General features: G+C 39.2%; 2 protein-coding genes across 2 annotated transcripts in view; both read right to left on the bottom strand.

The window, feature by feature from the left end:
• LOC106951192 (aryl hydrocarbon receptor-like) overlaps window positions 1-27,264 on the bottom strand; it is a 53,826-nt gene that overhangs the window by 7,396 nt on the left and 19,166 nt on the right. The window lies entirely within an intron of this gene.
• LOC106951193 (ubiquitin-conjugating enzyme E2 L3) lies at window positions 12,215-23,872 on the bottom strand. Its single transcript, XM_015038576.1, has 3 exons — window positions 23,770-23,872; window positions 12,508-12,603; window positions 12,215-12,424 (listed from the first exon to the last, which is right to left on the bottom strand). Exons 1-3 carry the CDS (start codon window positions 23,794-23,796, stop codon window positions 12,233-12,235), a joined length of 315 nt encoding a protein of 104 aa, XP_014894062.1. The 5' UTR covers window positions 23,797-23,872; the 3' UTR covers window positions 12,215-12,232.

Here is a 27,264-nt window from a genome sequence, read left to right as displayed (position 1 = left end):
CCAGCACATCCTCACAGTGATTAGGTCTGACAAGCTCAAACTCTGGAGGAGGAGGAAACGCTTCACACCGAGGCCTTTGTGACTCAAAGCACAAAAATGTGGCTTTTTAAAAATCCAGGCACAGATGCTTTTAACAGATAGATCCAAAAGAAAAGACACTGACATACGGCAAATAAACTCTTTAAGTTGATGATTTTGCCAAACTTAAACAATGGAAGCACATTTATTTACATTATTACATCTGGAGCCGTTCCTCTTCCTGTTCCTCAGCTTCCATAACGAATGCATCAAAATGGGATTCAACTGGGAATAAAACACCACAGCTAAAGGACCGCTGGGATTAATGGGGGTTAGGTACCAAAACCATCCACCACGACTTCAGGCCTTACATCTGTACATTAAACCAAATGCAACTTAATATGCATTAATACGTACAGAAGCCCTGGGGGGTTCAGCCAATCAGCAACAAAGAAAGTGAAAGCCACTCTTGGACTGGCTGTTTTGCAAACCACCAGACAATAACAGCGCGTTGAGTCGCTTCCAAAGCTGATACTTATTTTGAATATTTTAGATGTGCCCTAAAAAATATCTGTGAATAGACAAATTTGGAGTTGCATTAAACGGAAAATAAACAAATTTTCCACAAATAATTTGGAGTTCAGTTTCCCAGAAAAATGAGCAAATAGGCCAATTTAACTCCATAAGTCAGTCACTTATTTCTGTAACTTCATGGTTTAAAGCTTAAATAACTCAGAACGTTAAACTTTATCCAATAGGTTGGTTTCCACTCTGAAATAAGCAGAAACATTTTGATTTAAACTTCTTATTTTGGCCTCAGTGAAGGAAAAACAGCAGCTCTGACTTTTTCTTTCAACAGTGCAGCATGAAGTAAAACAGAAACATCTACCTCTGAAGTTATATTAGAGGTTCTGCTTCTTCTGTTTGGGAACATTTAAAATCAGACTGGTAATTTATACAAAGAAACTCTGTTTGAGGTTTTCATTCAGGCCTGCTGCTTCCTGGTCCTCCGATAAAAATGGTGGAGCTGTGGCTTGTAGAAAATGGGGGAAATCCCCATGGCAACCGATGAGTCAGCATTCTCTGAGTCTGTGGTTTTAACATGATTCAGCAGTTTGGTTTCTCTTATCGTATCCAACATCAAACAGGTTTCTGACTATAAAAAGGGATAAAAAAAGGCAGAAAATCTGCTTGTTTCAAGTCAATAATAACTTGATATTGATTTTAAAAATACTAGTTCAACTGGCAGATTATTTTCATTGAAAACAGAGAAAGTGAAATAATCTCGCAGTGGAAAAATTATTTTTTAAAGTTAATATTAAGAAATTATTGCTTTAAAACAAGTTCCTATATCTGTCTGAAAAGTTACTTAAATTAGTTTCGTCTTATTTCAAGTGTAATAAGATATTTGTATAGAAACTGGACAGAAACATTTGGTGTTTTTGCAGTGAACGCACACAATCCTACACATCTGTGGGTATTAATGATAACTTTATAAAACTTTAAACACTTAAATATTCTACAATCGTAAAATAAAAAAAAACTGAAATGATTTGGGCCAAATCAAAGTTTTTCCTCCAAAGAGACAGAGAAAGCAGAAAGACAAAAGGTGTGAGAAGTTTGTATTTTCTTCTTCTTCCAGGCGTTTAGCTCAGCTGAGTTTGGATGGAGAATCTATTATATGAAGAGAGAAAACTGGAATCAGTTCCCAAACCTTTCCCTTGTAAAGAGCTCCAGTAATCCCAGAAAATGTGATGGTGTCCAGCTACAAAGGCAGGAACAACCAACCAGATGGCTGCTCTAAAACCAACCGCAGTACAAAGGAGGGAAGCGTCCCAGAATCACCCTTTAAATCTCGTAACTGGGAGTTTCCTGTTGCAGGAGCCAACTTTAACATTTCATACCAAGGAATCCACATTCATGCACGCTTACACAACTCTCTGGTCCAGAAAAGCAAAATATGAAGAGGGACACTTCCTAAATCCTGACACAGCCGGAGCTGAATACCAAGGCAGCCACAGGAACCGAGACAGAAACTCATTAGAGACAAGTGGGCCTATTAGGACGACAGAAAAAGTGACGCTCCTTGTGATGATTTACGCTGCTGCATGTTTCATTTACTCTGCTTAATGGAGCTGCACATTCCCAGAGCTCAGCTCCGTCTTTTCACACATGATGAGCGCCGAGCGACCACCCACCAACACCAGCTCACACCCAGAGCCAGAGAGGTCTCTCCAACCTAATCATGACTGATTGGCAACACGCCGGCTTCCTCTGGAGTGACAACATACAAAGATCACATAAAAACACACTTCTCTTTAATCCCGTGCTCCTCCGCTCCGACTCGGCTCAGAGGGAGTTTCCTTTCAAATGCTTTACTGCTCCCAGGACGCGCTCCGCACGCCATTAAACTCCATTTATGCCAAGACTCAAGAGCAACAATCGATTTGATGCCGTTTCCCCTCAGCGGTCCTCAGGCCGTCTTCCCACTGCTGCGGAGCTTCTACATGACTGGATGTGTTCAGGCCTGCTTTATGTGTTTATTTACTCAGAACTGATTTTATAGAACTGAAAACTTGCTTTATGGACGATTTTCACCAGCATGCCTCCAAACGTCTGGAAACAGACGCTTCTTAGCTTCAATCACTGCTAATTAGGCCATACCAACCATTGAAATTTCTGATGAAGAACAATTATATATTTAATGATAAAATGAACGAGATGTAATGACAGGAACATGATTAACTGGCACTTTTAAAGGACTGAATTCATAGAAGACAGACAGAAAAAACTCTAGACTAATTTCAATATTAGAAAACTTTGCAAAGAAACGTATAAAAAAAGAGCGGGTTTTCTGAATCAGAATATTAACAGGTTATTAATCTAGAACTAAGTAATCACTATCACAATTACTAAGTAAGCGCACTTTTAAATTATTATCTGAACAGAAATCAGCTTGCTCATTTTTAAAGTGGTCCATTTCGACACCTTTCATGTTTCAGCTGCAAAATAGAGAAAAGAAAAATGACTATCAAGAAACCACCACCTTAAGAAAGTCACTTCACAATAAAAGCATTGGAAAATACTTGTAGTACTCACTTTTCTATAGCCCTGGTTTACCTGGGATACCTCAAGGCTGTGTACTCAGACCTCTGCTCTGTTGTTTTCTACTGGATTTAATTTAATTAATTTAACAGTGATACGCAAATCTAGGTCACTGCTGAGAGACACCGCTCACGTGTCCTCCACCCTTAAATAAAATAAACTCAGTCTTTTGTTTTGAATAGAAATCGTTATCCAAACACACTTTTCAGAGTTTGGCTGATTACTGGTGATGCACAGGAGACAAAACCGCATGAGTTATTTACTGCAATGTCACAAAAATGAGCTCAGAGCAAAGGAACGCCTGATGACACACCAAAAACTTCCAGAAATCAAAGAGAGACGCATTTCAAACAGAAACCCAACACGACCGAATGCATTCAGTGAAAGAAGAAGAAGTCTGAAAAATAATGAGAAGATGCAAACAAACGAGGAGCAGCTGGATGTGGTGCGCGAGAGCGACGACGTGTTGTTTTCTCCATGTCTTGGGTTTCGCTGTTGCCTCACAGTGGTTTTGGTCTGGGCATGCTCAGAGCGCTGCGCCTCGACACAGTCATAGCTGGAGGCCATTTGGTTTAGTGGTTCTGTGTTATTACAACAACACTGAGCTATTTTAGGCCTGACAAGAAGAATAGAGTCTGATCCAGAGGAGAGAAAAAAGGTGTGAGTAATTATCAGAAACTCGGTCAAACAAAAAGGAGACCAGGTGAGGATAAAATACCAGGAATGAAAAGACTCTGATGGAGGAGAAGAGTAGAGGCAGAAGTAAAAAGCGAGGACAGCGAAAGCAGCACAGGTGCTTTTAGGAAAGTCCAGTTCTCTTTCTGATGGAGTAGAAACTGACCTCACGCTCCAGAGCCGCCATTTAACCAGAACCAGCTGACCTCCAGCGCCGTCCTAAAACACGAGAAACCAAATCCTCCTCCTCCTCTACGGCTCTGTGATGAAGAGGAGGCCCCGCAGCGCTGCGGACGGCTCCTCTCCAGACTCATTTGGCTGATCAAAAAGACCCATCTGGTCCTGGACTCTGACAAAAACAAGAACTGATCCTCCGGTTCTGTTGGCTCCACACGGTTATGACAGAACTAAAGAGAGTTCAGGAACATTGGAGAAAACTGCAGTCCAGAGGTCTGCAACCTTTTAAGACTAAAGAGCCATTTTGCTCTGAGGACGGCCAAATAAAACTCACTTACAGCCGCTAGTGTCACAAAGATGAAAGTTTGCTTTGGGAAATGTCTCCAGCATTTCATTTCTATTTTTAGGATTTAAAATGAAGATGAAAATAAAAGAGGATGTTTTTTTTTTCCCCCAAACAAGCATTCCACTAATACCAGAGAAAACAGACCTAAATGCATATTTCTGGTACATTTAGTGTTACTCTTTGTGGAAATCCAATGCAAATATTGCAGAAAATTTTGAAAAGTTAAAATAACTTGTTCTTTTTCATTTTAACCAGAGTTATTAAGAGTAATTTAGTAAGCTCCAAAGAGCCGCAGGCTGCAGACTCCTGGTCTAGAAGAAAAATCTAAACACGAGTTTATGCGTTTTGAAGGTTTTCAGCAAACAGAACTTTCTGTTTTTCAGAAACTAGGACAGATTTCTGGACAAAGCGTCTTCATCTTTTCTTTCAGTTTCAGAGAAACATCTTCAGGTTCTCAGACTTTCCAGCTTTAGCTCTTCATCTCGCTTCTTGCACTTGTTGACCCTGACTACAGGCCTCCTCGCCTCTCCCTCTCCTCCATCCCTCAGTCTTCCAGCTCAGGCTCTCCTGCACTTTGTGGTTTCTCTTTGACTTTGAAACCGGAGCGCTGAAAGGAGCCATTGTTCTGCCTCTCTTTGGGCTGCAGGATGACGGAGGCGGTGGGGGCTGGGGGTATGACAGGAGATCAGGATCACCGGCGCTCGCTCCATGCCTTTCGCTCTCACATGAGCGGGGAGCGCAGGTCTGGACATGAACGCCAGCAGGTTTCAGATTGTGAGTTGGTCTCTGGTTGTAAATCAACCAAACATGCTTCATCTGCTGTGTGACGTCCTGTTTTGCTCCCGTCCCTTTGATCAGTGACAGCTGCTGTGATCTGCACCACCAGAAGCCATTAAATGGTCAGATACTTCTTACATTTCCCCACATGCATGGATTTCCTGTTTCGCTGCTGATCCAAGGTAAAGCTCCACACCCACCCGTGACGATAAAAACCCCACATAAACATGGTGCTTATTACTAGAAAGAACCCAGAAGAACAGGCACCAACAGAGATCAGCTGCTGATGCTGCAGGTTTTTCATTTTCCCTCTCAGGAAGAGAAAAAACGATTACAAAGAGCAGAATTTAAAGTTTTAACCCAACTCTTCTGCCTGAAAATCTCAACCACTCGCTGAATTATACGGCTACAAACCTGGAGGCCCGACACTAAATGACAGGGTAGCATTTGTTCTGCGTTGGTCCCGACTTCAGGCGACTAAATATACGCTCTGGAGAACAACAACAGGGTCAGAGGCAGATGGAGAAATCCTGGACTGCAGCTGAAAGCAGCCGTCTGCAGCTCAGTATTTTTGGGCACTGAACTGGACTCAGATCTGATAAGGAGATTCTGAATCAGGACAGACAGGTTCTCTTCTGACCTGAGGGGCTCCACAGGGCTCAATTCTGGGCCCAATTTTAATTAGCTAGCTTTATTCAGTCTATTTCTGATCAACTCTATGCAGATGGCATCCAGTTGTATGTTGACAAGTTCTCCTTCATTTGCTACATGAAACTCTACAGATCCTCCCACGACTCTAAAGACACTTGTGACAACATTTCATTTCCTTTTAGGATAAATATTACTACTAATAATTTGTGATTATGTTCTTCTGTATAATATTGATTATTAATATCTTACCAAACACACTCAGTGGAGGGTTAATCTACCAACAGGTGGCAGGTGGATCTTGGACGCTGTTTACTGGAATAATCCGGCTCGCTTTGTTTTCTGACAACACAGTCCCACCCACACCTGACCTCTGACCTCAGACCTGCAGCAGTAAGGTTGAATATATACACTCGTCAATGTGACTGTTGGGTCAGCCGTACAGATCGTACCCGTCCGTCAGCGGGCAGCTCCAGGTCTGGACTCCTTCACAGAGTGGATTTCATCACTCAGTGTCTCTCCAACAAGGAATTAAAATTCCTGGCTGCTGTCAAGAGATTAGCTTCACGCTGCAGGTGTGTCCCACCCTGAGGGGCCAGGCTCCAGTTTGGCAGCTCAGCTTTTGGATGAAATCAGAAGCTTTGCTGATGTTAACCTTCATGATAACCTTCATTCCAGAATCTTAGAGGAACAAATTTAAATAGTCTTGACTAGAAATGTCCTGCTGTCTTTCAAGTCAAACAAACAACTTAAGAATTTGAGAAAATATGATTTATGATTTTTGTTATCTCTGACTGGTGTGAAGCATCGGACCTCAGAAATCAAGATGGAAGAGTCAAAGGAAGGAAAGAAGGTAGGAAGCAAGAAACAAAGGAAGGGAGGGCAAATAAAACTAAGTGAGGAAGGCAGGAAAGATGGAGGGACTGAAAGAAAGAAGAGAGAAAAGGAGGGAAAAGGGATGAAGATTGCAAGGAATGAAGAAACTAAAGAAGGAAAGGAGGGAGGGGAGACAGGAACAAAAATGCAATGAAGAGAAAAAGGAATAATAAAATAATAAAAGCAACAATGTAAAGAAGAAAGAGGAAAAAGAGAAAGAAAGAGAGAAAGAAAAAAAGAGAGTTATGTCTGATGTTCAGGAAGGCTCTTTGTTCACTTCAACACAACTGTAGGAAATTCGGATAATTTACCGTAGTTACTGCTCACTTTCAACATCTACACACACACACACACACAGCTTCGCGTGCGAACTTTCAACCTCGACATCCTGAGCTGAAAATGGAGAGGAAGGAGACCGTCGGAGGAGAGGATGACAAGAGAGAGAGAGAGAGAGAGAGAGAGAGAGAGAGAGAGAGCATTCAACATCATTATTTTGGGAGTGCACACACGCGCGCACACACACACACACACACACACACACACACACACACACACACACTGCTAGAGCAAATGTAAGCAGCTGCCAAAAAGTCTGATGTCTGGCTCTCCACTGGTTTGCATGATTACATGTTCTCCAGTTTAGAGCTGCTGAATATTATAATGCTGATTGGAGGAGGAGGAGAGAAAGGAGGAGGAGTAAAGGATGGGAGGATGAGGAGGCTTTGGGGAGGAGGAGGGGAGCAATCTGGACTAATCTGTAATGGAGTTGGAAACATAATGTAGCTCCGGCGCTCTTATCGCTGTCGTGCCATGGACTCATTGAGGACAGGAAACACAGCCCCCCAGACACACACATGCACACTCTCACACACACGCACGCACTGTGAAGTGAGTTTTATAACTAATGAGCAGGAGCTGGAGGTAGCTGTGAGGGCTGCCGTCTGTCCAGCTACAAGGTCTGCTGCTGGGTCTCACTTTCAGCCGGCCTGACTCATCTGAAAACTCTGCAGTCAGTCTGACACTTGAGTGGTTTGGGCGGTTTTCAGTAAAACTACATTTAAATACTTTTTACTGTCAGATGTAGGAAGTGTGTGTAATTTGTGCAGAAAGTTAGTCTACTTTAAAGACTAGACTCGGTTCGATTGGGACCAAAGTTACATTTGTTACATTTTCAGCTGCTGTGGTTCTCTTTCTCTCTGCTCTGAGTCAAACCAACCAAACCCTTTCAGCAACCTGTTCCCCTCCTCACCTGTGGGGGCACTGCACTAAGAACCACTGGAGGAAACTACACGAAAAAAGACAATGAATGCAACTTCCTTTATCGTGAAATGTAAACACAAATAAAGTTGCATCGGTTATTTACGAGACATTTCTGCTGCTAGTTCATGACTCTTTCATTTGTTTTGCTTGCATTTACCCAGAATGCCATGCAAGATTGTATTTGAAGCAGTCTCTGGTCCACTTGGCATTCACATCTACATTCAAACCGCACCAGAGTTCACTTCAACCGAACAGAGAGCGAGGTTTTCAGGCGGACCACAGTTCATGTTTCCAGCTTTCCAACCTGCATTTTATTTATCATACACTCTACAAATACACACATTTTCCATTTTCCATGAATACAACAACAAAGCTGCCAGTAATCCAAGAGATGAGTGAACCCAATCACAGCCTATCCTCTTTACTGGAATAACTAGGAAGACTAGTGAGCTAAAAAACTAAACAAAGTAAGTGAAAAAGAAGAACATTTATTTGCAACACAACCAGTTAAATGACTTCCTGTAAGGAAAACAAAAACCAAACACTAAGTCAGCACATTCCTGAGTCCATTTGCTGCTCAGCCAGTTAAAACCAGTCAACTTCTGGGAAGTTAACCAGAAGTTAAGCTACTCACTAGATCAGCATTAAGTCAGTCAGTAAAACAATAGTAGCAGCCAGTAATCTACAGATCTATAGATCCACCAGATCACACTCAAACCAACGTGTTGAACATGTTCCTGTGTGTTACAAACTCCGACTACAGCAGACATGAAAGCCAACCCCAGTGCGAAACGCAGGAGGAGCTGATCTGTTTCTGGTTTCCATGGAGACTCTATCAGTTTGATCGGCTGTGTCTGATCATGTCGGAGCCGCAGACTCTCTGTTCGTCTGCGTCAGCGTCCCTCTCTAACACGCTTACAGCAGAGCAGGCCTCTGATAAACTGCTTTTCATTAATGTGGACTGATCATTATCAGTGATCACTGTCCAACTCGCTCACAGCGGTCTCCATGGAAACATCAGGCTTTGGGATGGTTAGCTAACAGCAGCTCACGCTACACAGAGACAATGATCACTTCAGAGATCTATCTACTAAAAAAGCATGTTGTTCAGTACTAGTAGAGGAGTAATGTCGGTTCTAGTGATGCTAGCAGATGCGGCTCCTGTCCGGAGTGGACCGGGTTCTATTGGATAACGAGGAATCGGTTCCTCTCCGTCTATCAGGATGAACATGCAGCGGCATGACTCTGTGTGATCAACTGTTTCTGAAATGTTAGTTTCATGCCAAATGTAACAAAACTCAGTCCGTAGACGGTTTCCCAGAAGTCTCGGGGATCATCAAGATGTTTTTGGGTAAATGTGGGACGGACCTGTGTGTTCTTCTGGGTCAGAAATGATTCCGCTCTTGGAACTCTTCTAGGGAGGCCATTTTTGCCCAGTCTCTTTTTAGCTGTTGAATCATGATGTCTGACCTTAACCAAGGCCTCCGGAGCTTAGAATATGCTTGATCCATCCATTGGTGTTGATGCTAATGTAATCTCTGCACCATGACTCCTATGGCTCCAATTATGTAAAATTAAATTGTCTAATATAAAATGGAAATTTGTCCTGTCCTCTTTTACATCTTGACAAAAACCAAACTGTTTATAGATTTATATTTATAAAGAATATAAATTTTACATATCAAAGCTTTAATGTAAGCCACATTTTATAGAAATTAGATAATAAATGATGGCACTATGAACATTTTTGTGACAGTATGATTTTGATTACATGACTGGATGCAGAGTAACGGCGCCTCCACTTTGTTTCTCATCTATTCTCTTGCAGCCTACTTCATGCTATCAGACAGGCCCTACTGTGTTGACTGCTTGATTCTACAAATCTAGTAAAAATAAGACTTTTTACCCTGCAGAAGTTATTTTAAAACCGCAAGCAAATACAGAATAAACCTAGAAGTGTGGCTTTTTTTCTACAGTAAAGTGGTTTGAGATGAGGTTTGCTGTGATTTGAGGTTTTATTTAACCAAACCGATGTGAGTGAGATTAAAGTGACAGTAGCGGAGGAGAGACGCTGCCTCCAGGTGTTGCCTCACAGCAGAAATCAGCGCTGGATGGATTCCTGACACCCTGACTCTTGGCTCTCAGATGCTGCTTTGCATGTGGGATAAGTTCAGGTGGAAGTGACATTCCCCAGTACCGCCGGGCCATTCTGCTCTGCTCTGCGCGCTGCGGTGTCGCTTTCAAATCTATTGAATCAGAGGAAATCCCAGCCGACCTCAGAAGCTTCCTCCCTCAGCTCAGCGGTGGGCGTAGAAACCAAACCAAGCCCGCCGTTGGTGATGTCAAGCGTCTCAACGGCGTGATTGAGACGTTGGTGATGTCTCAATCACCATCGTTTGAGTGTGCAGGTTACACACTCATCGTTTGAACACCGCTTCACAAAAATGGAGAAAATGTGATTAATTTAGCCCCCACCAGTGTGGAGATGGTTTGAGACGAACCGTTCATCATCGTCGGTTCACCACCAGCAGCAGCCTGCAGCTTTAAAATCCTGAAACGAGCCTGTTGCTTCTCACCAGCTGTGGGCGCCACGAGGCGGAAGTGGTGGCGCCAAATCTGCCACTGTGGTGAAACACACTCTCCATGAAGGCAGCCGATGGTTCATCATTTCCACTAACGCTGCCTGCTTCCTACCAGAGAGGAACGGCGGACGTACGCCGACAGTTCACAGCTTAAAGGAAGTTAAACCTCCTGAACGGGGAAATGTGAGAGTTCTATGCAAATGGCCGCCTGTCATTAAAATACCCAGATGATTCATCAGGAACTCAGTTACTGATAAATACGACAACAAACATCTGCAGCAGGTCTGCTGCTTCTATAAGACTCATATGATTTATCATCATCCTGCAGCAAGAACAAGGGCTAAAGGCTGGGTTATTATTACATTAAAATATATACTACTAAAAATTATATAAAAATATTAAAATAAAAATTATATTTATATTTTAAAGATGTATGTTATTAAAATTATATGAAAACATTAATATTAAAATATATTTAAGAACTAATATTAAAACATTAAAATGAAAGAAATTATATAAAAAATTATACTGAAATATTCCAATATATATTATAAATATGCTTATTAAATAACGTTAAATTGTTAAAATACATAAAATTAAAAATATAGTAAAATATTTGAATATATATTTTTAAAAACATTATTCTCAAAACATTGAAATATATGAAGTTAAATATTAAATATATAAATATGTTGCTCATGAAATGTGAAAATTATATGAACAAAATATTAAAATAGATGTTTTTATTAAAAATTATATACATTTTAAAATATTAGAATATGTATTTTTTAATATTACTAAAATATCATTAATAATTAAAGTGATAATGTGCATATGTACATTTCAGATTTTTTCTCATTTATGGCAGAAATTAGATGCAAAAACTGCAGAAAAATCATTTATGTTTTCTGCTCCTAAACTAAATTTAGCCTGATTTAAATTATACTATATCAAGTTTGGTTTATTATTTTACCAATAGGCCTGTCACGATAAATTTTGCCGAGCGATTAATTGTCNGGTCTTTGTAAAGGTATAATACAAGTTTCTGTCCAATATTTATGGCATTAAAAGGCTCAGGAACTTTTATTTTTCCACTTAAAGCACTGGTTTTCACAGTGAATGCCACATGAGTGAAATTTTATAGATGATACTCTGACATCCCGTTCTACTGAAGTCAGCACAGAGCTGCACCACAGGAAAATGTCAAAAACACCAAAGAGAAGATGAGTTATGATTGACATAGTTGCAGTTCTAGCAATGCTTTAATGTTGCAGAACACAGATTTTTGAAAATAGTTTGAAGTTTAAACTAGCATTGTTGTACATTTTTTATCTGGCCAATTTGGCCAGATAAAAAAAATTATCTTTTACACCTTTTATCTGGGCAGGTCAGATAAAAGTTAGTTGCTAAATCTTGTTAGTTTGAAGATTTAGTAATTAACATCAGAACGAGAAAGCTGATAGAGTTTGAATTTATTTGTTTTGTGCCACAAAACAAATCTTTGCATATTCAGTGCAAAGTAGCCTACATCTTCTTTGAAGGGGGGCAGTCAAGTGACCTGGATAATGGACAGAGGGGTGGTGGCCCAAAAAAGGTTGAGAGACATCAAGAGCTTTTTAAATATGTTTTCAAAGAAACAATAACAAAATAGCATTAATTGACAAACAAAAAACAAACAAACATTTTATTGGTAAAATAGCTCAACTAGCTTCATCAGGTAGCTCAGATAAGTTATGATAAAAAAAGGCAGTTTTATCATGTGGTACCACTAACCTTGGTCAGTTTTGGTAGCGGGTTTCCAGTTCTCAGCACTAATCACAGGCAAGCACACCTGACCTTTCTCATCGATGTTGGGGTGATAGATCTTTGTCTTGAATGTGATTTTGGGAGGCTTGAATGGGTACTCGGTTGGAAAAATTATTTCAATCCTGAATGCACCTTTGTCATACGGTGGATTGTCCTGGAAGAAAAGTTAATGATTAAAACTATAAATCCAAATTAAGGCAAATCAGCCTAGAAAAACAAAAAGAGACAACTTCTTACAGGAACAATAAGCCCTTGCCATGACAATAGGTTTGATTCCTCAACTTGAATGTTTCTGAAGTTCTTCATCCCAGATCTCCGAATCTCTTCAAGTTCCTAATAAACCAAACACGACACATATTATACATTAAAAGTCTCAACTGCAAATGCTGTGATCAATCGACGGATAGAAACACACACACAAACTAAGAGGCAATCTAAGGAAGACACAAAAAATAATCTATGGAAAAAGGAAACCAGACTGTCTGAGGAAAAAATTAAAACTGACAGAATACCACAGATCATCATTGCTGCTTGCAGGTCAAGTCAAAGAAACCAAGAGAACCACAAGAAGCAGTGAAAGAAGCAAAGCAAGGAAGATTGGTGACAACATCAGACTCTTCTTAAACAGAGATGATTTGTCCACATAAGTAGAACAAAGCTGAGGAGGTCATAAGCGGTGGACAAATGAACAGAAAAGGTTCCTCTCAGACAAAAAGAACTCAGCCCTGAATGTATCATGCTCCCAGTTTAAGCAGGGGCCCTTCTGGAGAGTGAGGCCAAAGGTCACTGATATAGAGAAACGTGCCTGTACAATTCACAAGAATTATTCAAGTTTAAAAAAAAAAAGCCCCATATTGAAATTATAGATACATTATCTGTTACTGATGTAATGGCTTTATTCATCTGTAATTAAGAAAACACTGATTGCATGTGTTTTCTTAGTAGGTAGAAGTGAAGCCTACGAGAATCTTCCTAGCCCTTCAACTAACAATTATATTTATCAATTATTGCAATGACTAATCAGATAAAAAAAAAAACTGGCACATTTCACAGATTTTTTTATTTTACCATTTAAGCCTTTTTTAAGTATACAATATCAGAAAGACAATAACAGATGCAGAAAATAATTCAATTTATTTTAAAATAATATAACTTTATATATAAATTTTATAACTTTATAAAATTTATATAATTTTATAAAATCCAATAAAATAGCATTCTTTTAGTTTATTTGTTAAAAAGGAAGTGTCTACAGCTAAAAACAAACAAAAAACACTTCTAGCAATGTGAAAAGCTCGGCCCCTTTTGCTTCACTTCTCTCAATACAGTGTGGGGTTAAACTTTTGACCACTTCATAACTGATTGAAATCTTTTGATAACACTTATTTTGAAGGGCTGTGCATAACACTGTCTTAAACATGGCATAACACCTGTCATGAACATGAAGGAGTCTTCATGAATATTTATGACTGTTGTCATTAAGTGTCATTTGGTAAATGACACTTTTAATACAAAGTTGACACTGTTTAAAATGTCTTGTCATTATCTTGGGAGAAAAATATCCTTGTTATGACAACTTGACATTAACCAAGAATCATCATCTGTCATAAATATATCCTAGCAGGTGAGTTTTACCAAACTTTAAAAAGTTATGTATTTTTGCAGGATTACATTATCCTGTCAATTCTAGTTCATCTGAACTGTGACAGTCCTGAAACCATTATAGTTTTGTCATTAATATTTTCCCTTACACACTGGAACACACTGAACTAGTTACAGATATCATTAAGTGTTATTACAATGTAAAAAGCTTCAACGACACAGTCATCAATATTTCCCCTAACCTCAAGTATAGTGGAACAAGCAGGATCAGTAATAATGAGGTTGTTATGTCTTACTACACTGTCAAAAGCTTTAACCACTAGGCCTGTCACCATTGCAAATTTTGCTGGACATTAAAATGTCCCAGAACTTATTGCGATAAATGATATTGTTTTGAGACCATTTTCAAGTAATGTGATAGTAATAATGGCATAGTAAAAATGCAATAACACATTTTCAAGGATCAATAAACTTTAAATTCTTATAAGCATTTAAATGCTGGAACTGGAGGACACTGGAAATATCCAAAGTAATAATTTTAAAAAACCCAACAGAAACAATGAATAAAATGAATTCTTAGGTCTCTGTAAACAAAACTGTCTTTCAAAACAGGGGATAGTTGAGATCAAAGCACCAGACTGAAGACCAGTTTTGGTAGAAAGAAAGAGAAAAGAGAAGAAAGATAAATGAAGAAATTGAAAATTATTGAGTTTCGTGTCATTTATTGTGCAATTACTTTTATTGTTTATTGTGACAGGAGTACTAACAACACAGTCTTTAATATTTCCCCCTACCTGAAATAAAGTGGAACAAAAAAGATTTCATTAAGTTTTATTACACTGTCAAATGATTTAATAACAGAGTCATTAATAATTTCTCTTACATAAAGTAAAGTTTAGCAAGTAGCAGCGATCCGCAGATGAGCGATCCGCGCCAAGGTAAACTTCAGAGATCAAGCCGCCCGCTGAGGCGCCAGAGATCTGATTGGTGGGCGCTCCCTGTTCAGTGGATCAACTATAAAAACTATAAACCCATCTTTCTTTCAGGAATAATTCTGACCTGCCAGTAAAATGCCACATACACACAGTACAGACCAAAAGTTTGGACACACCTTTTCATTCAAAGAGTTTTCTTCATTTTCATGACTATGTACTAAACAAAAAAGTTGTAAAACAACTGAAAATACGCCTTATATTCTAGTTTCTTCAAAGTAGCAACCTTTTGCTTGTGATTACTGTTTTGCACACACACTGCATTCTCTGGATGAGCTTCAAGAAGTAGTCACCTGAAATGGTTTTCACTTCACAGGTGTGCCGTGTCACGTTAATAAGTGGGATTTCTTGCCTTATAAATGTTGTTGGGACCATCAGTTGTGTTGTGGAGAAGTCAGATGGACACACAGCTGATAGTCCTACTGAATAGAGTGTTAGAATTTGTATTATGGCAAGACAAAAGCAGCTAAGTAAAGAAAAACGAGTGGCCATCATTACTTTAAGAAATGAAGGTCAGTCAGTCCGAAAAATTGGGAAAACTTTGAAAGTGTCCCCAAGTGCAGTCGCAAAAACCATCAAGCGCTACAAAGAAACTGGCTCACATGAGGACCGCCCCAGGAAAGGAAGACCAAGAGTCACCTCTGCTGCGGAGGATAAGTTCATCCGAGTCACCAGCCTCAGAAATCGCAGGTTAACAGCAGCTCAGATTAGAGACCAGGTCAATGCCACACAGAGTTCTAGCAGCAGACACATCTCTGCAACAACTGTTAAGAGGAGACTGTGTGAATCAGGCCTTCATGGTAGAATAGCTGCTAGGAAACCACTGCTAAGGACAGGCAACAAGCAGAAGAGACTTGTTTGGGCTAAAGAACACAAGGAATGGACATTAGACCAGTGGAAATCTGTGCTTTGGTCTGATGAGTCCAAATTTGTGATCTTTGGTTCCAACCACCATGTCTTTGTACGACACAGAAAAGGTGAACGGATGGACTCTACATGCCTGGTTCCCACCGTGAAGCATGGAGGAGGAGGTGTGATGGTGTGGGGGTGCTTTGCTGGTGACACTGTTGGGGATTTATTCAAAATTGAAGGCATACTGAACCAGCATGGCTACCACAGCATCTTGCAGCGGCATGCTATTCCATCCGGTTTGCGTTTAGTTGGACCATCATTTATTTTTGAACAGGACAATGACCCCAAACACACCTCCAGGCTGTGTAAGGGCTATTTGACCAAGAAGGAGAGTGATGGGGTGCTGCGCCAGATGACCTGGCCTCCACAGTCACCGGACCTGAACCCAATCGAGATGGTTTGGGGTGAGCTGGACCGCAGAGTGAAGGCAAAAGGGCCAACGAGTGCTAAGCATCTCTGGAAACTCCTTCAAGACTGTTGGAAGACCATTTTAGGTGACTGAAGCTCATCAAGAGAATGCCAAGAGTGTGCGAAGCAGTATTCAAAGCAAAAGGTGGCTACTTTGAAGAACCTAGAATATAAGACGTATTTTCAGTTGTTTCACACATTTTTAAGTATATAATTCCACATGTGTTAATTCATAGTTTTGATGCCTTCAGTGTGAATCTACAATTTTCATAGTCATGAAAATGAAGAAAACTCTTTGAATGAAAAGGTGTGTCCAAACTCGTAAAGGCTAGCGACCCGCCAGGCTTATAATACACTAGGGGAAACTCTGTAAATTCTATTATTATTACATGTACTATTCTTAGTACAAGTAAAATAATGACGAGAGCTGAACAAAACTTTCTGACCAAATATTTGTTTGGCAGAAGTTCCAACCACTGTTATTCCTAATGCAAAACGTAATGTATATTTTTAGGCACATGAGTGTATCTTTTCACTTAATGAGCATTCTGAAGGATTTCCAACCAGATACTCTGGTACAGTGACTTCTTCTGTACCAGAAGTCACTGTACCAGTCACTGTACCATGGCTCGTCCTCATAAGTCTCCTCCACACCTGTAGCATGTCTTCAGTAGCGTCCTTTGTCCCCTTACCATGTGTTCTTAGGCAAAAATGAGTCTGTATGTGGTTAAAGTTGGCAAAGCCAAGAACACAAGCACCACATCACATCCGTCAAGCTGCTAAATAAAACACCCAAAGGGTAACTTTGACTAATATAGTAGCTTACCATTTGCCAAATTAAAATTGGAGGGAAAAATCTATTTGCCTGCCTTCAAAAACGTTTATGAATAAGGGCTAACCTTACAGTTATGGAGTTTGATAACTTTAGCTAACATTAACTTACAGGAAGCTGTAAGTTAATGAATCACTGAAAGCTAACCTTACCAAGAAGAAAGTCAATGTTTTCTTCTCAAAGACAATCTAAAATTAATAAGACGCATACCTTATAAATCTATTAGACGTACTTCTTTGCACACTGGAGGTCTGGCCGAGTGTTTTAATCTGTGTTCGCTGAAGTGACCCAATTCCGATTTTTTTGCCGGGGCTGTTCACACTGCCAGTAAATGCAACCTGTACGCGTTCTGCAGTGTGAACGGGCAAACGACCTGAAAATATCCCACATGCGCACTAGAGGGCGCAATAGCATCAGCGTTCTCAGTGTTCTGCCAACTGCCATAAAAAGAAGAAGTGCTCAGTGTTTGTGGAAGTAAACATGGAGGCAAACAGTGGAGCTTAGCTTACATATTTGAAGTTGTTGTCCGGCCGGAGCAGCACATTAACAACTTAATGCTCATATTGTCCGTCATGGTTGTTGTTTTTCTTCCTGCTTGCACGTATCAGGACACAGAATAGTGAGATTTGTTGAGTATCAGTGACGTTCAGTTTGGATGAATGCGATCTGTACGTTAAGTCGCATTTGAATCGGATACGTATCGGATACGGGTCACATTCGAAAAAGAATCCGACCTGTGCTGTTCAGACTGCCATGAAAAGATCGGATACAGGTCGCATTACGTCAAAAAAATCGGAATTGGGTCACTTCAGGCTGAGTAGCTGCGGTAATGTGCCTGGAAGTATGTTGCTTGTTTACGTTAATTAGGTGAATTTATTACCAGATCATTTTTTAATTTCGCCAGATCACATAGTATCATTTATAACTAAAATAAAATAAACAGTTAACCCAGGCGATTGGCAGAGATCGGCCTCATTAGTGATAAGTATCAGAATGGGCAGCAAAAAACCTGATCAGAGCATCCCTACTGATGACCAATTAATTAATAGCAAGTAAAAAGAATATGATATAAGAAAATGATTATCACAGGACAAACCAACTTTAGACAACTGGATGGATATAACATTTAACATTTAAGATGGAAACAAATAACAGCCTCTCTCAATTACAAGGCCGAATAATTTTGTCTGTGGTGGCAAAGTTGGGTAGAGTGTGTAGAACTCTAAAGACCCAATTTTATTTTCAGAGACCAAAGTTGATTAAACTACCCTTATGGTTCACTCTCCTATAATAGGTATACCTTACAATTACTTGATACTATGCTTTTGGTGGTGTATTTTTGTTATTTAGTTTGTTTTTACATTACTATTTCAGTTTTTCTTCTTTTACATTCTATTTTTCACTCCCACCTTCAAAATCTTTCCCAGGTAAGAGGAGTTCAATCAATCAATCAAATTTTATTTGTATAGCACATTTCAGCAGTAAGGCATTTCAAAGTGCTTTAAATAAAAAAAAAAAACCCAGCAGTTGTATCTTTGTATTGTTTATCATAAGGTAATGGTCAACTTGTCCTTCTCAAATGCTGAAGTTGGCTATGTGATGTTGAGGCTAAATGTTGTTTGTTTCCTTGGGAATCAATAAAAATAAAAATAAAATAAAAATAAGATCAGAAGTCTAAATATCTGTTGTAGGCTGAGTGTCTGTGGATGTGTGTCTCAAAATTTGACTGAACAACTCAAGTAATACAACATCTGAGAAATATCGCCAACTCTGCAAATTATATTGTGGCCTCAACTGCTGCGTCGTGTTTCTCAAACCTTGGTCCTCAATGACTGAAAATAGTTTGTCATCCAATGCCATCCCAGAACCCCTTCATTACTGATTGTCCTACAAGCTCTCTGCACAATATATGAATAAGCCTGATTGAGTGATTTCACCTGATAGTACTTGGTAATAGTTTTTTTTCCCACAACATCATGAACTCCTTAACTTTCTTCAAAGTAACTGTTCTTTTCACAGCGGATCACAGACTGGCCCTTTGCTAGATTGTCAAGCCTCAGGCTTGGTCTTGGTGAACAAAATGGGTCAAAGCCAGCTCAAGACTCTATAGTTTTTCTCAAAATTACAAAAATACTCCCTTTTATTTCCACCCGCAGACGAACAACAAGATCTGAATTAAAAGCAACATAGTGATCCCAGCACAGCTGCAGTCCACCATCTCAGAAACAAATTCACGATAACAAATTCTGCTGAGCGATTGTCTAAAAAATTACTGCGATAAACGATAATATTGTTTCAAGACCTTTTGACACTGATTTAATGGAAATGACGTAATAATGCATGCGATTTCCTGCCATAGCTAGATACACTTTATTTTCAAAAGAACACATAACACTGGAACTGATAAACTAAATAAACAAAACCAAAAACAAAAATAAAATGGATTCTCAGTCTCCATTAACAAAAAACGTACTTGAATAAAAACTGAAGCCAAAGTGGAAATAAATACTCCATTCAACCGAAAGAGTGCAGATTATGAAGTCTGTATACTATATTGACCTTCAGTAATCAGTAGATTTAAATAGAGAAGATGGGCACATCCGATCACCTAATGCAGTAGTTCACACTTCACGATTTTTTGCCCCCATTTTCCCCTTACGACAATCTTAGATCGTTGGCCGATCTAAGATTGTCGCTGGTGATTTCGTAACCGATCATCCTGTAGTGTATGGTGTGTTACGGTAGATCGTTGTGGCCGCTCCGATCTAAATCAGGGGTTTTCCCCACTGGGAGCTTAACGCTGAATGTGACAGGTAGCCAATCAGAAAGCGCGGATTCTCCTCCGTGCTTTCTGAGGGGAAATTATGAGAGGAATCCCAAACAGCTGACCCGAAGTCCAGCGGACATCGGAGATGATATGTGGAAACAACATTAATGTTTATTCAACATTTTGTGCAAAGAATATAGAAATGACAAGGGGAGGAGTTGGAGCCAAATTGCTACCGCAGTTGATAAACCCGGTAACATTTCAGCTGTTCTTCGTTAACGTGACATAAATAGGTCACATGCATTGCAGCTAGATTCTAGTAAAGCATTGATTAATGCCTGATTTTAAAATTAGTTAACTGGACTTGTAGCCATTATTTTGTGCCCATTGTTTGAAGGATGGTCGAACTCGATCGAACCGTTATACATAGGATTTCTGTCAGTTAATGCGTCTCTCAGGTTTTCAAAATGGGCCGACAACTCGTGTCGTGTGAGCTGGACATTGCACTAAGGAAATGAGGAAGGGAGGGTCAGTGCAGAGCACCGGAGCTGAGCCTTTTTTCATTCAGTGTCATCAAGAGAAAGAAAAAACGGCAGGAAGAGACGATAACGCCGATAATTAAAATGAGGTCATAGCTTTAATTTATCGTGCGATTAATTGATTTATCGTTTATCGCGACAGGCCTAGCAACAATACAAAGCTATTACTGCTAATGTCTGCAAAACTGTGTTGCATGTGAATGCTTACAACAACAGCTGACGTTTGGTCCTTCAATTTAAAAGAGCACGTCTGAGTGATAACAAGCAGTGCGACCTAGCTTTGGCTGGGCAAACACCTGCAATCTTATGATGACCATTATTAGTTCAATACTAAGAATAGTGTTGGTTGAGTAATTGACTACATTTTCATTAATTTTTGCATTTTACAGTACATAAAAAGCAATGTCCTAAAATATTTGTCTAAGACAAACATTCGGCCTCAACCTGGGTCTTCACTTCATCCCTGGCTTGCAGTGGCTCTTGTGCTGACTGCAACCTCAGTATGTTCCTTGTGAAGCTCCCCCAGATTCTTAGATGGATTTTTCCAGGTGCACTCTCCAACCACATTCTTTCTTTCCACTCAAATTTCTATGCATGGATAGAGCACTCTAAGAACAATTAACCTCTTTATCAGTGGTCTTGAACTCAAGTCCTCCAGGGTCGGAGGACTGCAGTTTACACCCTTGAATTAAACTGCTACACTGCCTCACTTATAGGAATGCGCAATATAAGCGGCATAGTAGAAACGATAGAAATTTTCCTACGGTAGCGATCTGCAATCTACCGCCTAACTGCGGTAATGCTTGTTGATGACGTAACCAGCCTGCATCAAAACAGAGCCAACAGGAAGCAGTGCGGCTGTTAGCACAAGGGAAGAGCTCATTAAAAAGGCAGGTGCAAAAAGGGGGGTTAGGAAATACAACATAGTTTTATTACCTTAAAACAACGCATGTAGTTGGCCGAGTACCAGCAATGCAGCCGACTACAATTTCCAATCACAAAAGGAAGGAAAAAGCAGGACTTGGAAGACAATGGAAGACAATGGTCTTCCTTGAAACATCAACTCCAGTTCAGGCCAGCAGACCACCAGAGATCCCTGATGACATCACCAATTATTTTTCTCCCCAATGATTTTGAACCTTGTGTTTATTGCAATGCTTATGTTAGTTTGCAACAAAGCTTGTCTCCTGATGCTTTGGAATAATGCATCATACAGTTGTTCTAGACACAACAAAACATTTGGAAGAAGCTCAGCAAATAGAAAATGAAGAAGCTTGTGTTTAAAGAAGGGGTCTCACATTAACAAACTGTATGTGTCTTGTCTTTAAATGCTTATTTGGTTAAATATGCATTTAAAGCATATTTGTTTTTCATTCAGTGAAGTTATTGACAGTGGGTATCCAGAAATTTTGCTCAAGTAAGAGTAGCAATATTTTATAGCAATATAATATTATCCAAAGCTGGTGTATATAACTTTTATAAAAATTATGTTTTTACTATTTGTCAAAAATGTCACCATGTTGTGACAGCATGAGACAGATAATCTGTGAAAAAAAAATCAAGCTCCTCCACCCTCCACCTCCTTCCAGTGGTCCTATTGTACTGCTCCCAGTCAAAAACAACTAATCAGAGCTACAGGGAAGGTCAATCCTCATGTGTGAGCTGCTTAATGGTGGAGAAATAACTGTTTATCATCAGTGGTCATGGTAACTAGTCTGAGCAGTTGTGGCAGAGCAGGATAAGCTGCATTACTTATAAATTAAACAGTTACTGCCAAATCTGACAATTTTGTCAATTGCCAATTAATTGCCAGAATCATTGGCAGAATATTCTATTACTAAAATAATCATAGCTGCAGCACTACACACAATAAGAATCTATTCTCTTTCTGAGGTCCAGACTAAATTCTTTTCTCATTTTCTATTGGCATGATGCATTTGCTTATTACCAAAATAGTCAGATGTTCAAGTGACACTGAGTTTAGGAATGCACAATACTGGATTTTTGGTCGATATTCGATATGTCGATATACTAAAACTCATTTGGCCGATAACTGATACCAATATTTTTTCCTATACCTACTTACTGAAACAATATGACTCTCTCTACTGTGTAAATTAAAATATTGCATTCTTTGCCAATTTAGCCTGCTATCAATGCAAATGCTAAAAAGAAGGATGAACATGATGTAACACTTTGAACTTATGTTTAATGACAAATTTATTCATAACATCTGCTCTCTCTAAGACAGTAACAATACTCAAACAGTAAGTCTTCACAAAACTAAACTCTACTTGTTCACAAGCAAAAAGCACATCAGTCATGCATTAACGCTTAGCAGTTTATGATGCTGTGCTGCAGGACTCATTGTCACTGGTTTATCATATAAAAACAATGCCTTTTATATCAGTGAATTATTTTGTCAGTATGGCCAATGTCCAATATTAAATTTTACAGCTAATATCAGCCGATATAGACACCATGCTGATAATATTGTCTATACCTACCAGAGTTCCTTACATAAGTTTTGATCCTGTTTGACTAACCTCCCCACCCCAGACACCTAAACATTAATTGAATGTTTAGGTGTGTTTTTAAAGCGAATTGAATGATCAATTATATCTTGGAAGTACAAAAAGCAGATATGATCCTTTTGGCCTCGTCAGTTTTGTTTTCTTGTTACAACTCAAACACATCAAAAATTATATACTGATCAAATTTTTGGTGATTTTGTCTTTTGGAGGAATAAATTGTATGAACAGATTTTATCTAGGTATTTTCCTAGGTAATAAGAGTTTATGTGACTTCATCAAGTGACTAATAACTCTGATAGTCATGTGACCCTCAATACAAAAAGACCGCATTTTTGAAAAACCAGTGTTTTGTAAAACAAAGTGCACCACAGTTGATTAAATAAAACTCCACGCAAAAGAATAAATGGAAGTTCGTTTCCATAATGTTAAACTTCCTACCCAGGATTCACAGCTAATAACTATCCTGTAGGGTGTGATCGACTTAAACCACCGGAGTGATGAATTATTACCATCTTAGAATAATAAACTGCCTAACCAGTCTCGCACTGAAATCATATACGTTTGGACAAAAAAAAACAACAACAAAACCATCAAATTTCCACGACTTCTTTAATCAAAGCACCGGTGCAACCGATACCCAATCGTATACAAAATCCATAAGATGGATGTCTTAGGAGGGCTAGCCATGAATTTATTGGCCTCCTCGCAGATCACCACAACGTTACTGCCTGGCTGGACGACCAGCATGACCTCTCGTTAACCGAAGATTTAAAGATTAAGACAGTAAGTACAGCATTGAACTGTTTCATTATTTTGTATGCTCTTAGACACAATGTGATCACGAAGTTTGGCCCCAACAAGGCATCTACATATTAAGAAGAATGCATCATAGAGTTCAAACGGAAACGTTTACCTTGGCCAGCCTTCTGCTCGCCGCCATCTTGAAGTCGTTGTGTTGTTCCCAGAATGCACAGCGCCCCCCCCCCTCAAAAAAAATCTTCTTCTTCTTAGTGTTTATTGGTAGTTGGCAAACATTGAAGTTCTGCATTACTGCCACCAACTGTTATAGACTGAGGACCATAATGTCACTTTACATTGGTAAATTAGTAATTAGTATACTTGCTAAGTAGTGAGATGGAATCATCCAAAGAACTTAAATACACAACATCTTTTAGTAAGAAATTTAAAAAGATGGGGAAACGTTTGGGTACTGTAAATCAATTAAATTTCAACTGCAACAACACACATCAATACACATCTCAAGTGATGGTAATCAGAAAATTGAGGTTCCAACCAAAATTAGACTGAATTTATTCCTTTATGCTCCTCAAGGAGCATTTTTGAGATCTGGGGCCAGATAGGTAGAAGAGAGTGAGAGAAGACCTCAGCATACATTTGTGGACAAAAACAAAGAAAACAAAAATATAATATTTAAGAGAAGCGTGCGTGTGTGTGTGTGTGTGTGTGTGCGTGTGTGTGTCTGGGGTGGGGAGGTTATAATTTGGGGTTGAGGAGGGTAAAATAGTTTTTAGCTCCATATGTTATCTGCAAGGATGAGCGTGTTGGATGGCTGGATGAATATAATGATTAGTGTTATATCAGAAACTGTTACTTTGATTCTTTCATGCATGAAAGATGCATGTTTAAGGAATTATTGAATCTCCTGTGATAGCCATTCTGGGGTACTTAAAAACATGCTCTGGCAAAGGACTGCCTATTTCCACAAAGCTATAATCAGCTACATCTGTTTAAATTTTCCAATACAGAATGTTAATCCTTCCTAACAAATATTGAACAACTTGTTCTGAAATATAAAGAAACTTGTGATTGTCAACTTCTAACTGGGGAGCATAATGGCAATTAATGCTCATCTCTTAACAAAGCTCTGGGGTTAACATTGGCCCACTGCAAAATTTTATAGACATTTCTATGAGGATTATGAAGAACTACTCCACTTTATTTTATTTATTTTTTTCATTTTTAAATATTGTAATCTCCCACTTGCTATAAGACATGGTATCGAAATCTAAATTCCTAAATCTAATAAAGACTGCAGAATAGGGATCTTCAATTCCAGGCCAGATCTGTGTCCTGCAACTTTTATATCCGTCCATGCTTCAACACTCCTGAGTTAAATAATGAAGTCATTAGCTGAACTCTGGAGAACCTGTCTGCATTCTGAGAAGGTAATGCAGCCATTTGATTCAGGTGTGTTGGACCAGGAATACTTCTAGAAGTTGCAGGACACTGGCTCAAGGCCTGAATTTGAGATCCCATCTCCTCCAGTGACAGAAAACAGAAGAATAATTACACTTAGAAACTCAAACTATAAACTGCTAACCTACATTTCTGCGACTCATCAGGTCTATTAAATATTATTTTAGATTTTTTTTTTTAAAGAAAATAAATTGAGTCAATAAATAGATGAATGATGTTCTGGACCACCAAGCATTGTAATGTTTGCTCATTACAATGCATGAGCAAACAACTAGGACTGTTAAACAAATTCATGTAAGAATTGAAATTGTTCTGAAAGCCTTTTTGTTGGTAGGATCTTATATTGATTCTATATATAGGAATAGTTATTTTGTCCATCAAAATAGGTGGAAATTTTCCAACCTCTTTAAAACTAAAGAATAAAACACATTAATTCAATCACAATATCAACAAGGTGTGTACAGAATAAAGCACTTTGAATGCCATAGGTAAATGTTGTCATTTAGTTTGGTTAAGAATGGTTATTAAACTGGGAATACATGACTTCCTATAGATGTTCTTAGTTGCCACAGACCCCATAATGGATTCCTGAGCTCAGAGATTCAAACTGACAAACCCCCCTCCTATCTCCCACTTTATAAAGTTCTACAATGTATTTTAAGTTAATACCCATCATTGACACATTTCCTCACACACACTAATATATTTGGTAATCAAAGAAATGACAAAAGACAGAGTTTCTAACTTTTGATGTGATTATTTAATTNTGATTCATCGTTTATTGCGGCAGGCCTATTTACTAATTGATCTTTTATTCATTATTTGTATAATATTTGTTTACAGAGATACGCAAAGCAGCTCCAGGTTTGGTCGAATCATATGGATCCAATATTTCAGTTTCTCAATACAACAGGTTGGAGAACCACAGGGTTCACTGCTTGGACTAATTCTGTTTTCTGGTGAAATTAGCAGACAAACTCAGAGCAGAGCAGGAGATGAAGCAGCTCCCCTCATGTTGCTACAGAAACAGGAAGGGTGGGGACAATCTGCACACGTGCATGACTGCAGTCCTACTACAACGACGACAAACACCAAGAGCCAGCAGAGGATTAAACAGTGAGGAGTCTTACCTGCAGGGTGAGGAGGAAGAGGATCATCAGCCATGAAAGAGAAAGAAAACAAAAAACATCATTAGAGATGAGCGCGGATCACATTTCACACAGCAGAAATCAGGTTGTTCAGGTCGTCAGAGAGCGAGTTTACATGAACTCCAGTAACCTGACACAGTCAGGAAGCTGTGTTCTGCCTCAACGCCGTCCTGGCCTCATTTCTGCTTTCTCCTCACTGGTTAGGACGACTGCAACCCTTTGGCCTGAATTCAGATTAAATCTGACATAAATAAAACACGTGCAGACGCTCTCTGACCTGCACGAGCATTTAAACACAAAACTCACTGAAACACGGATGGTGGGTAGGTGGAGTCCAACTACTGGCTTCAAAACTAGAAAACCACCAAAATATTCACTCTTTACAGAAATATGATGGATTCCCTCATAAAAAAAACCTTTCAACTTGTTAGCCAATGATAGACATAACCATCCCAAAACAATCACATTTATCTCCTTGTACCTAATTAATCATTGCATATCAATGTGATCAGTAAAGCAGGAAGCCATCTTCTTCTCCTAAATAGACTTGTTTTGCTTTAAAATGAAAAGTTAGTCGACATAAACTGGTCTAAAAGAGCAACTGGAGCACCAGGCTGTTGCCACGGTAGCGAGCGTGATCATTAGCCTTTCGGAAACACTGGTTTTCCATCAGCAGATTGGAGCGGTGATGGCAGACGACCGCAGCGGAAAGTATGTTTTTATCAGATTTAAGGACCACAGAACATAACATGATTTAAAAATATTAAGGAAGAAATGTTTCCCAGAAGCAAAGTCAGGATGTTGCCTGGAAAAAAAAAAAACATTTTGAGATTGTTTTTTACACTTTATATGGTTCTTAGGCTGTTTAAAAGCATCATTCCTGTGTTTGGAATAAGAGACGTCATTAAATTAGAGCTAAATCCAGCTTTAAAACCAAAACCACCCTTAAAGGATCCCGTTTTATTCTATCCGTCTAAACGGGACTCCTGATCAGGAATGTCCCACCTTCCGCTCCAACAAGTGTTATTTGCAGATCCCAATTT

Source organism: Poecilia latipinna, unplaced genomic scaffold (genome assembly GCF_001443285.1).
Source record: "Poecilia latipinna isolate Pla-1442-1.1 unplaced genomic scaffold, P_latipinna-1.0 Scaffold445, whole genome shotgun sequence".
NCBI classification, from domain to species: domain Eukaryota; kingdom Metazoa; phylum Chordata; class Actinopteri; order Cyprinodontiformes; family Poeciliidae; genus Poecilia; species Poecilia latipinna.
This window is presented reverse-complemented; position numbering and strand designations above follow the sequence as displayed.